Source organism: Antennarius striatus, chromosome 5 (assembly GCF_040054535.1).
Source record: "Antennarius striatus isolate MH-2024 chromosome 5, ASM4005453v1, whole genome shotgun sequence".
NCBI classification, from domain to species: Eukaryota; Metazoa; Chordata; class Actinopteri; order Lophiiformes; family Antennariidae; genus Antennarius; species Antennarius striatus.
In genome coordinates this window covers 15,500,670-15,513,441 of record NC_090780.1, presented here as the reverse complement: position 1 = coordinate 15,513,441, position 12,772 = coordinate 15,500,670, and the positions used below count along the sequence as shown (strand labels likewise).

Genomic DNA, 12,772 nt, shown 5'->3' with positions numbered 1-12,772 from the left:
CTTGTCTGTGGTGGCAGCAGCTCAGTCCACACGGATTTGGTTTGTGTCCATCTTGGACCAAAAGTCTGGAGTGTGAACTGGCCACTAGAGAGACGTAAGTTCACCTCCTGAACACTGTCGAGGTACCCTTGAGCAAGACATTGAACCCCTCAAGCTGCTCCTAGGTTACTGCTCCTACATGGCTGCCAATCACTTTACCTCCTCTCCATTATTTGCATGTCGACAGCCTGTGTGTGTGTGTATGTGTGTGTGTGTGTGTGTGTGTGTGTGTGTGTGTGTGTGTGTGTGTGCGTGTGCGTGCGTGTGCGTGCGTGTGTGTGTGTCCATGTGCATGTGCCTGCATACATTCTGGCCTGTATGTGTGTTTTAAATATCAAGTGTAAAAAGAATTCCCCTGCAGTGATTAATAATGTTCATTAAAGTTAATGTCATATTTGTCTGATGTATCTTGATTTGTACATGACAACAATGAATCATCCATGCATGCCAAATTTAGTTCTGCAGGTTTCTGCATTTGGACTAATATCCTTCACTTTATGCATGCTCCTTTGAGGATATATTCACTTACATTTAAATTTTCATGCAGATGACAGAACACATTTATATTCATCACTTAAAGCAGGCATAATCAGCAAATCTTCAGGGATATCTTCAGGACATAAAAACCTGGATGACTTAAATTTTTTTGCTACTTAACTGAAAAACTGAGGTTTAAGGGCTTACATTACCTGCCCTGCTTGGGTAAAATAAGGGATCAGGGTCTTATCTCTACTCAGTATATTTCTTTTAACCAATTTCAAGTTCCGCCTTCTCTCACTTGTGCATTGTTTTTTAAAGATGGCATCATCAGCCTAAAAAAAATGCTGAAATTTTAGGACACCCTTTATTTATTGCTGTATTTGATCAATTCTTTATTAACAGGCTGTCCCTCAGAGTCCAAAGACTCTCCAGCTGATCCAAAATGCTGCTTGTATTTAATAATACCAGACCCATATTAACTTAAATACCCTTGCTCCCAGTAAAACCAGATTACAAAAGTGAATTACTTCTCCTCACATTTAAGACCATCAGTGGTTTACCACCAATATATCATAATAGCTCATAACATGCTATTACCCCAATAGAGCACTTCTCCCAGGATGAAGATGATCTCTAGAGTCTCCAAGCATATAATGGAAGCTAGAACCTTTGGTTTTCAAGCTGTTCTCCTGTGGAACCATCTTCCATTCTAGCAGAAAGACAAAACTCCAAAAATTTGAGTGTCACGACCCGGCTCAGGTACGCCCCCAGCCTCGCGCTGGGTTTCCCGCGGTGCAGATCCCACACCTGTGTCCAAACATCCCAGACAAACCTGCCACAGTTTTACCCCTGATCACGGACTATTAAGACCTGGCTTGAACACGGACCCAGCGTCAGATCCTCTGTGTAGATGCCGTGTTTGTCGCCAGTTCATCCTAACTCCTACCTTGACCCCATATTGTTTTTGGACCCTGACCTGCCTGCCTGGACCCATATTAGAACTCTGCTTTGTCCCCGACCACAAACTCTGCCTCTCGGACTTGTACCTCTGCCTGCCTGTTTCCCCGTAAGTCTTCTCTGTATCCTCCCGTGTCTGCACGCCGCCCGTCCCGCTCTGTATCCCTGGACTCATGCACCGGTCTTTCCCGTGCTTCCCTCATGTGCCTTTTCTGAAATAGACTTTAGTTCAGACGCACCTGGTCTCCGCTCCTGTCTTGGTCCTGACATTGAGAGTCGTGAGTGTTGTTTATATGTTTTTTTATAGTGTCATGACAAAACTTTGTCGCAATATCACGCCATATAAGTACAAAATTAACTTCACTACAAAAAGCTGAATTGACTTTACTTCTCTAGAGTTTTATTAAAGATGGTTTAATACTTCTCAGCAAAAAAATGCACTTGATGCCATTTGTTTGATTGGGAAAGGACTGCACAACAACCTTCCACTATTAAAATGAAGACAAACTCTATTTTAAGCATCTTGAGTGTTTGGGACACAAAGGAGGAAAGAGACATTCAGTCCTTCACCAATAAATTTGACTTTGTCTTCCTATGACTCCTCTGCTCCAGCCAGCGAGCCTGTCAGCCATCGAGCAGGAGATCAAAGCCACATTTCAGTCTCTCAGCCACAGAAGCCAGCGTGACAGTGAACCATCAACACATACACACAGAATGCCAATACCCTTCGTCCTTTTGGACTGGATGTCATTTATGTTCAATCTCAGTCTGCTATATTCTCAACAGGCCTCATTTATAGCCAAGGAGATTCTTACACTGACTCGTGTGTGTGGAAGAATTTGATGTGCGCAGGAATGAGACAGTTAAGTCTCAGCACCACAGCTGACGGAGCTGATTATAGCCATTGCTGTGTTAAGACACTGACAACTGAACAGTGCTGCTGTCAAGGCTGGAGGGGATATTTGGGTGTTGAGTGAGAAGTGAAGGATAAAAATCATGCATCTTTTTTAACATCATGGCAATGAAAGCAAAAAAGTCAGTTGAACAGCAAAGATGATGACACACTGCTTTGGGAAAAGGAGCAAATAAGGGAAAATAGAGCTTTTAAAGTGTTGATAAAAGTTCTTGACATGTGCATTTTAAATCTTACGTGGAAATACTCTGGTTAATTGATTTAGTAAAATTTTTCATCACAGCAAGTCTGCCAATGTGCAGAGTCCACTGAAAAGAGGGATATTATAAAGTCAAATAGTAGCATTTAACTTTAAATTCTGACCTTCGAAATAATGTTTATTTTCTGCAATTCTGTGTGTCACAAACAATTAAGTATGAGGTTAAAGAACATTTCATTGATCGGGAGAGGACTGATTAACTGATAAGGCATCCATCCATGTGTTTACAAAAGGTTTGGTACAAATGAACCAGGTTGTAGCAACAAACTGGCCTTCATACACACACACTAGTGGTCACAATGATATCTGTTGGGTAGTTGCAAAACAGAGCAAGGAAGAAGAGGCACAATAGAAAAGGTTATGAGCTGCTATCACCAGATTTTATGCAATAGTTCCCGTGAGGCTGCGTTAGGAGACGGCTGAAAAGGGGTAGAGAAGCACACTCATCTGTGTTGCAGGTGCTGGAGAGGCCTGGCCCTTTGTGCTAAGCTTAATAATGCTGCAGCATGTTCAAAGTGAAATCCCAGGAGAAGCATGCAAGATCTGTGTGGACTCAATATATAAAAAAAAACAGAAATGGAGATTGTTCATCCATGTGTGTGATGTGTGAACACAATCAGTGTGTTCACACATCACGGAAGAGCAGCATACAAGAGCAGCATGCAAGAGCATCACTCTGCATGTAAAGAATTTAGAGGTTTAATAAGATGAAATGAAAGTAAATGAACAATTCATTTCTCATATTATTTTATGTATTTATTTTATGCTTCCTGCTTTATGGATAATCAAACAGTTAACTTTTGGAGTTTATTCAACATCGAGTTCATCCAATCTTTAAGGCTTTTGCAAGATTCTCCATGTCAAACAATAATACAACCAATAAAATGTTATACTGTACTTTATTCTTTTTTTCAAATTGTGACTAAATACTGGACACTAGCCCACACAGAAGTCCTATGATTACAGTTAGATTTCAAACTTATTTCAAATATTAAATGTTTTCCTGCAAAATTACATACTGCCACACAAACTTTGCTTGGAAATAGCAAAGCAGTTGTTGGCAGAAGCTTTTGTCTCTCTATGCTTAGTGTGTGTAGCAGGAAGTGTTTCTTCAAGTTTTGCTTTCCCTCCAACACTTTTTCCCTCGCTTCCTGTTCATGCTCACATTTCACAGAAATGTTGCATCACAGAAGTGACTGAGACTCACCTGCAGCTCCTGTGCGTTTGGTGATAAGGAAACTAAACAACCTTCAAACCCAGAGACTTCTCTCACTCTGCAGGTTCTTCAACACCCTTTCGCCGTCTTTGCATTCCATAATGAATTCAATTAATGACTGCGTACAGTGACGACAAACATGTTCTTACCCCTTTGTTTCTCATTTAAGTCTGTCTTTGTTTATCTCTTCTCTCAACAGCACCATATTGCCTCTCTTCTTGCCCCTATCTTTCTTTCCACGCCGTATTTTCTCTACCAGCTAAAGTCAGTTAGGCTGTGTGAGATCGGGCTGGGTTCCCAGTCTGTCGTGCTGCAAAATTACTAATGGTATATCACATGAGTGTGCGATAACGAGAGAGAGGGAGGTTTATCTTACTTACTCTGGTGTGCAGGGGGTCATTTTCAGGATAATTATTTTGCAGTTTTTGAAAAGCTGAGCTGAAGAATATGTTGGAGAAAAATCACATTCTTCAAATGGTTCATTTGGAGATGCTTGCAGTGCAGCACATTGGCGCACACTTTTCTCAGTGCTCAGAGAAATGTGAAAGTAAGGGAAATCAGAGCAAAGACAAGTCGTGGCACTGGGTGTCCTGAGGGGGTTTCTACACTTTGTGAGAAGCTGTCATGTCTGTCCTAGTTCAGTAAAAGAACCTATCAGATCCTGAACGCGAGGTCCTCATCAGCACAAATCTATATGCAAATGCAGACCATCTCGACATTTAACAGAGGAGTCAACCCATGCGATGCCTGCGCTGCACTCAAGACACCAGATGAGAAATTCCACATCCCTACAGTTAGGGGGTCATGCCCTATCTACAGGAATAGAATAAGCACACCAAAACCACTTGCCGGTAATTACAGTAAAATTTTATTTCTACAAGTCTAATCTTCACCTCATTGACGATCATACAGCCGGTGTCATTCTAAAAAAAACGGAATTTCATTAAAGGCTTTGTTGGATCTTGCTGCTCCACTTTCAATCTGAGCAAACGTTCAGTCAGTCCTCATTGTTAGCCACACTTCTCCCCTCCATATCATCCCCTTGTGCACGTATATCAGCAACAAAATGTATTCATAGATATACTCATGCAAGCAGCAGATATAACACTTTACTTTCTAGAAGCACTTTTTCAAGATTCATGATAATGAATTAATTATGATGTCCCATCGGTTTAAGAATGGCCCCAGTTTTCATCCCCTTAATATTGTATAACACTTTTATTATAGCTGGGGGATTATTGGAGCAAAGTATAAATACTATATGGTTTAGTCTTAAGTCATGACTTGTTCAACTCATCTCATTTGCAAGGAATTGTTTTTTCTGTTTAAAAAATAACCGTAAACATTTTTTCTGTGTAATAAAAGTATTATCGAGGCTTCTAAATCAATCTTTGTTGTCTTGATGAAAAATATAGGTACCAGCATGACAGAGCAGGGATGTCGCTATGGACAACAGGTATGAAAGCTCAAATGTAGTTAAGACAGATTTTTGTGGTTGTGAAAGGCTTAATCAGTTTTGTGTGGACTTGTGAGGACTTGAGTGTGTTCATATATCTGACTCTCTCGCTCCATCTTTAATCATCCAAATCCATAGAAGGCAGCCAGGAATTGCATCTCATTGCTCAATCTTATAACCTCTCTCTCTTCCCACACATCGAACTACGAACCAGATCCGAGAAATATTCCAGATCTGGTGATCCAATGTTTCAATTCATGTGGCTCACAGAAATATCTGAGAAATTACACATAATAAAGTTAAATTTGTAACTAAGGTCAAACGGCAGAGGAAATTGAGCTGATACAGCACACGCTAATTTTAACATATCGGTGAGTTAAAGTTACTGAGTTGCAAATAGACCCTGAAAACTACCATGAGTGTAAAAATAAGAAAAGCAATAATTACATCAATGTCGTTTGAACTTCTGTAAATATATTTTAAAAGTCAGATCATGAGGGTGAGACTGACAGGAGACTTTCATTTAGGTGTAATGACATAATGGGGGAGCTTCATTAGCTGTGTCTAAATTAAATCCTAATTGTTTACACTGAATTAAGTTTTTGTGATTGTCTTAGTTTGAATAAAATAATGCCTTTATTTTTCATGTACGGTACAATACAAAACAAATACTGAAAAGTGACGAAAAGCAACAGGTACCAATAATGGGCCATGTGTCACTTGCGTGGTTTTGGTCAATAAGGACTTACTGTACATAAAACAAAAACTTGCACTAGGAGAATTTAATTCAAATTCCCCAAATCTCAAAGTGACATGGAGTGCACCAGCCACATTGATCTGCATTAAAGGGTAAGATCTATTAATCAATGTGCCAGAGGATTCCTGGTTTCTGAGGTAGTCTCATATTGGAACTGCACTGTCTGTAATGGACCCTTTTTGTGCTGGTTGCTGGCTTGCTATATTTTCCTTTTTAAAGTAAGAAACAAAGTACAAAGCAGGACTATAACTTTGCCTTTAAAGAGGAAATTACAAAAATACAGTCTTGTCTCACATTTGGCAATTTCATGTGGGTTCAGCTGGGTAGGGTCTGAAATCAGCAGATGCTTTCTCCAGAACTCTTGAACAGGGGCATATGTCACGAATAGCAATTTTGGAGACATATTAAAAATGTTTTGACATCATGGATGGAGTATTTTCAAATCGGTTTTTGAGGATTCTTGAAAGAACAGCATTCAACACTCTTAAGCATCATTGTTGGTAGTTCAAAGAGCTTTTTAGGAAAATAAAAGCTGAACTCACTGATTCAAATGCTGATTATCAAACTGGGGCTTTACAACCAATGAATGCAATGAAACAAAAGTGAGCTATTAGCTTTAGAAATCCCTAATTATAGTTGTTTTGGTGACTAAAATTTGTAATTATTATTTATTTGTTTGTTTGTTTGTTTGTTTATTTTTGCATTGCTTTTGGTACACAGCAGCACAGATACCAGCAATGCAAGGTGGAAATGTTGCAAATCAATAACACTCTGAGTATCCAAGAGTCTTCCATTGACTGACCTATATTTTAATACATAAACCATAAAAGGTCTCCATCCAGCTGGAGAGACTGGTAGGTGGAGCTGGGCCACATTAGACACATAAGTACTTCTTTATGATGTTTGGATTGACTGGATGGTTAGACAGTGGAAAACAAAGCTTTCTTCTAGTGCTGTGGATTGCAAAGGAGGGATTGAACAAAAGGCTGGATAGCAGACAGGGGTTTGGCTTTATGGCTTTGGATTTACACCTCTGTTCTCCTCTCTGCATGCTAAGTTCCTCCTCCCCACCTCTCTCCCCAGGAAGCAGACTATTATCAAGTACAGTATTTATTAAAATGAATAGCATTAAATTAATTTAAGAAAAACCAGACTGGTTGGAGCATTTTCAAGATTTACCAAATGAACAAATGTAGTGAAAGTGATGGATAAAATACGATGAGGACTGTGAATATGGTGGGAGACACATTCCAAAGTAGAGTTTAAAATGTTTTAAGGCAATAACAACCCCTGATTTAGGTTCTGATCATGGTAACATTTTGAAAACTCCGCAGGAACGGAACACATTATTATTTCCTGCAACCAAATCCTTCAGTCCTCTTTCTAACCTTAATGAAAGATAAACTAACACCCATCATTTCTCCTCCTTATCACACAGGTCCTATTCACCCCCCTTTATTTGTCACTGGTGCTGATAATAATATGCTGTCAAAAGCAGGGAGTGTAGCGTGTAATAAGGGGTATTAACCCGGAGGGAACAGCTATCATCATGCTTTGGAGGGTTTAGAGATGTGCGTTTGCGTGGTGACAAACACAGAATAGCAGAGAACAGCCAACAGTCAGCATCTTCTCTTGAATAAGAAACTGACTCACCCAACATCTGCTCAGAGGATTTAGAGGATTTGTGAGACCATGAACTGATAAGGGAGGTGTTAAAGGGAGAAAATATTTAACTGTTCATTGTTGCGCTTCAGGATTGTCTGATGTCAAATATTTTATTCTCTACAGTGTGTAGGACTGGACCTTCTTTATACACAAGGTGTCTTTAAAGCTCATTAAATTGTAATCCATGGGAATTCCATACCAAGCAGTCCTACTTCTTGATCACTAAACTGCATGTTCAATACAAATGACATCCTAATGAGATCTTATTGGAACTTGGAATCAGACCAAACGTGTTTGACTGTGATGATCATTCAGCTCTTATCCTGCTTAACAAAGCAGCAACGTATCACGGATGAAAAGCATCGACCTTCTCTACTCGATTATGTTTTTCCTTCCTAAACCTCTCCTGCTGATAGGACGCATCTGCACTCCTCTGGATGTGTACCAGCACACCAGCACTCTCACACACACATCCTTAAAAAAAAAAAGTATTTGCATAAATGCAGGGGGATTGTCGGACTGGAACTCGTCGTTTAACTCAATGGTGCTTAATTGCATATCATGAGACATGTAATCACCCAATCATGTCACTGTGACAACCTGAAATATGCTCAATCTTCGGCGCGCACGCAACTCCTTACTGACCGCTATTACGCACCACTTTAACCACAACCCACGCATGTAAACGGGTGTTCATTCAGCGAATTGAAACACTCTCATTTATTGGTAGGGTCTAGTTTGTTGTTGTTGTTGTTGTTGTTGATCTATTTTATGCTGAAGGATGCACACTGAGTTTCTGAACGTCAGGATGGCCATCAATAATGTACACACAGCTTGTTATAGCTGGGATTCATTCAGCTTCGATGGTTCATCAGGTTTAGACGCAGCATCAAAGACTAGTTTGTCTGCGCGGGGGCGCGCACATGCCAGCACTCAAATGTACCAGAGGTGAGAGGAGCTGAAAGCATTGACTTTTAAGTCTCCCCTCGTCAGAACGGCAGCGAGTGTTTATTCTCACTCAACACCTCCTGCAGGGGAAGTCGAAATTATTTTCCTGAAGTACTGTCTGAAAAGAAAAAAAAAATCTTTCAAGTGAATGACGAACGAACAGGTCGAAGATTTGAGTTCAGGGACACAAGAACTGTGTCAGTGTGAAGTGAACCTTTGAATCTCCTACATCCTGTACTTTTGTGTGAAGGATACGGGAGAGAGAAAAAGGCTTCCAGCGTTTTATTGGTGACAGAAAGGACTTCAACAATCAAGCTTCTATTTTAAAGTATTTGAGCACAAATGCGCCTCTATAATGTCGATGCACCGCGCAGCATGTCCAGGAAAAAATAGACAGACTAGACCCAAAACCAGGCGATCAGAGTGTTATTTGTACAGGAACCAATAAAGTCAGACATTTAGATAAGTTTCCCATTATTCATGGTGGCCATGTCACTTTTTTTTCCTCCCAGAAACACCACAAAGCACAATTCATTTTTCATTTTATAACACAAATCATTTGAAAACTATTAATCTGAACAGCCTCAGTCGAAAGATTGTCTGAACAACTTCTTTGATTAGTTTCCTACTGAATCCTGACCTTGCTACTCCAAGGCGTTTATTCAACGAGTAAGTAGTTACAGATTGCTCTCACTCCACAATTAACCATCAGGTCCAACAAAACAGATCGGAACTAGAACTTTTCTATCGCGCAATCTTCCCACCGAACTCTCCGGACCCGTCGGTTGCGCTCTCAGCCCTCCGGAGCGCGCATCAACCCACCTGCATGAGACGGTGATTTCTACTTTGGTGGCGGGGATGTTGCCGGTGATCGGGTCGAAGTCGTACACCGATGACATGTCCTCCAGCTTGTCCATAACGCCTCCCTCCATCATCTCCATCGCCAGATCTCGGGGCGGTTCGGGTGTGATCCTGGAGCCACACAGCCTGTCCCTGACGGAGCGCGTCGAGTCGCCGGTGACTCTAGAGACCAGATCAGAGACCAGATGGTCTCCGGTCCGACTGGGTGAGGCAGCCACTTCACAAATGTTGAAGCTGGAGAGAATGGAGGGGTGGGGGTGGGGGGGGTACTGTTTGAGTGGACACCAACAAAAGGCAGAGGCGCACTTTGTTAACAGTCCATTCAGCGCTAATTAAATGGGGGTTGAAATCATATGGAGAGGTGTACTCCTCTCTGCTCGTTGTCTTCAGTCTGCACGCACAGCAGAGCGTGAGAAGAGAAAAAGGCTGATACTCTCAAACACACCCATCCTCCTCCCACACTGAATTACACTCAAGAGCTGGCAGTCGTGCCGATGCCCCGGTGCGGCTGCTGCTGTCGCCCTGCAAGCAGCCTCTGTGCGGATCGCTGAGAGGCTCATTGTTATCTAATAGCGAACTTAATCTATTTACCACTTCATTTGAGGTGTGGTAGAGCAAATATGGTCATTCAAATCCACAGAATAGAGATCAGCCCATCCAAACCCCATCTAGATCGGTTATAGGCTGAATGTAAGGTGTAATATTATATGGGGAATTAGAACATTATTTTTATCTAATATTTACACTTGGACCATTGCTTAATTAATTCATGTCCTGAAAATATGAATACTATATGTATTCATATTTATACTATACTATATGTTCTATATATACTATATATATACTATATGTTCATATTCTGTCCTGGAGGATCCCATTCTCCCAAAAAGCTCTCAACCTACAGTATATGTCAAGAGCTCTGTTGTACAGCACATCCTCCTTTTATAGGTCACAAGCCAATAAAGTTAGGAAGGACAACTGCAGAGTGACTTCAGAGGGACGGACAGACAATGTGTCAGCACCACAGCTGTGGACAGCTCCAGAAACAACGAGTCCAGCTCAATAATGGTGAAAAATCAGCAGAGGTGTTTTCAGACTTCTTTAGCCTTTAGTAGTCACTGAGTAATAACTGTACATTCAACCAAAAAAATTCAATCTCAATGAATGACAGAAATTGGACTTGAAATCAGTAGTTTCTGCAACGGTGGAGGCATATCCATGACATTTAAGAAATGCACTTACCAATTAAAATGTGTTGGCTGATTTAAAAATCAATATTAATTACAGGAAGGGAATTACATGGAGATTTAATGGCGACCATCCATCATTAGCTTGTTGTGTGTAGCTGAGACCTGCCCTGTAAATGTTGTAATGAATATGTTAAACTGGTGCAAGAAACCGCCTGCCAAGAAAGTGATAGGTCTGTCATTTTTGGATGACCACAGAAAGGCTCTGTGTGTGTGTGTGTGTGTGTGTGTGTGTGTGTGTGTGTGTGTGTGTGTGTGTGTGTGTGTGTGTGTGTTTGTGTTAACCTCTCTCTTCACTTATTTTTATGAGTAATCTTGAGTCTGAATACTCAATTTTGAGAAAAATAGCCACAATGCTTTTATCCATGTAATTCAAGATGACCACCCCTTGTTAAAATAACCTAACGTCATAAAAAATGTGAAAATCAGGTATAAAATGGCATTTCTAAGACAAATAGAATGGCAAAAGGGGCAAATATGCTGGAACTGGAGCAGCAGTGAGACAAACAAGGACAGATTGTCAGGTTTCTGATCATCATGTGCGATGACACAACATCAGGATTGCCAAATCCGCCTGCTGCATGTCAGAAACAGGTTCAGAACCTTTGGACTCTCTGTAACAATAAGCGCATACCTCCCGAGACAGTATAAAATTTACTGAGGCGTGATTGGCTTCATGGAACAACTTACACTGAGCGGTGGTGACAGGACACCAGGACCTGGAGGTGGGTGGTGTTCTGGACTCGCCTCCACTGAACCACAGGCTGAACTCTATTGAAGACCTGTGGGGCTGGTTGGTTGAATGAATTTGGTTATCACAAGTCTGCATTTCATCGAGAAAAAAAAACTGCACTGATTTTAGGAGGAATACTAAAAACCACCCCATACGTTAAGATCCATAACTAGTTTAATGTGTGTGTGCGTGTGTGTGGACTCTCAGTTTGTGTGCATCTGTAATACCACAGGTCACTGCTCAAAGAAAGCTGCTGTGATGGTCTTCTTCCTTCTCTTTATCTGTTCTTTTATCCTTCTGTTTTTTGTTCTTCCTTCTTAGCTGATTATGTTCATCCTCTAGACCTGTTCCTGTCAACCCACTCCCTGGAACATCTGCAATAATGTGCGCACCCACAAGAAACACCAAGCCCTTAAAATATGAATTATCCATAAAAGAAAAGGTTTTATGTAGATGTGTGTCCTTCTTTTATCCCTGTCTATGTCTGTGAATGGATCATTCAGAAACATATGTGAGAGCAATCTGTTTTTATATGTCGTCTCATTGTGTTGAAAACATGATTGTGTGTGTGTGTGTGTGTCTGCGCGCGTCTGTGTGTGTGTGTGTGTGTGTGTGTGTGTGTGTGTGTGTGTGTGTGTGTGTGTGTGTGTGGGCATGTTCCTGATCCTGAGTTGGGGGGCTGTGTGGGCAGAGGTGTCCTGTGGTGGTATAAATTGATTTTGAGAATCTAGATGCTCTTCTCTCTATGGGGGAAAAGCTATTTGCTTCTGCACCCATTTAGAGAAGGAGGTAAAACTGTGGGTAGAAAAAAGGAAGAGACAGAGACGGAGAGAAACCATACAGTGATACCAGATACTGGGTATCCACATTAACCGAAATGTTAAAAATGTTTGAAAAAGTGATTTGTTTCTTGAAACTTGGACAAAATCTGCTCACTAAACATAGCTAACAAAATGTTTTTAAAAATCGTGAAAGTCGTAACTATTTAAATAAAACTGTAGACTTCATTCATTCATTTTTTTCAACCCACTTCATCCGCTCGCGCGGATCATGGGGTGCTGGAGCCTATCCCAGCTTGTCTTAGGGCGTGAGACAGGGGAAACTCCAGGCGTGACGCCAGTGCACTGCGGAGCTGCACATAGACACAAAAACACACACGCACACACACTCATTGCTATGGTAAAATTGGGACCAGCCAATTAACCTGAAGCACATGTTTTTGGAGGTGGGAAGAAGCCAGA

The 12,772-nt window shown here is 41.1% G+C and overlaps 1 protein-coding gene across 2 annotated transcripts in view; it reads right to left on the bottom strand.

Moving 5' to 3' along the window:
* cpne5b (copine Vb) overlaps positions 1 to 9,637 on the bottom strand; it is a 140,459-nt gene extending 130,822 nt beyond the window's left edge. Inside the window, exon 1 of one of the 2 annotated variants that reach the window (XM_068315336.1) lies at positions 9,513 to 9,637. In XM_068315336.1, the coding sequence (XP_068171437.1) occupies positions 9,513 to 9,631 (119 nt within the window). In that variant the 5' untranslated portion in view covers positions 9,632 to 9,637. The remainder of the gene's footprint in view (positions 1 to 9,512) is intronic. The other variant, XM_068315335.1, reaches the window with a different exon arrangement.
* Between the last annotated feature and the right edge of the window lie 3,135 nt (positions 9,638 to 12,772).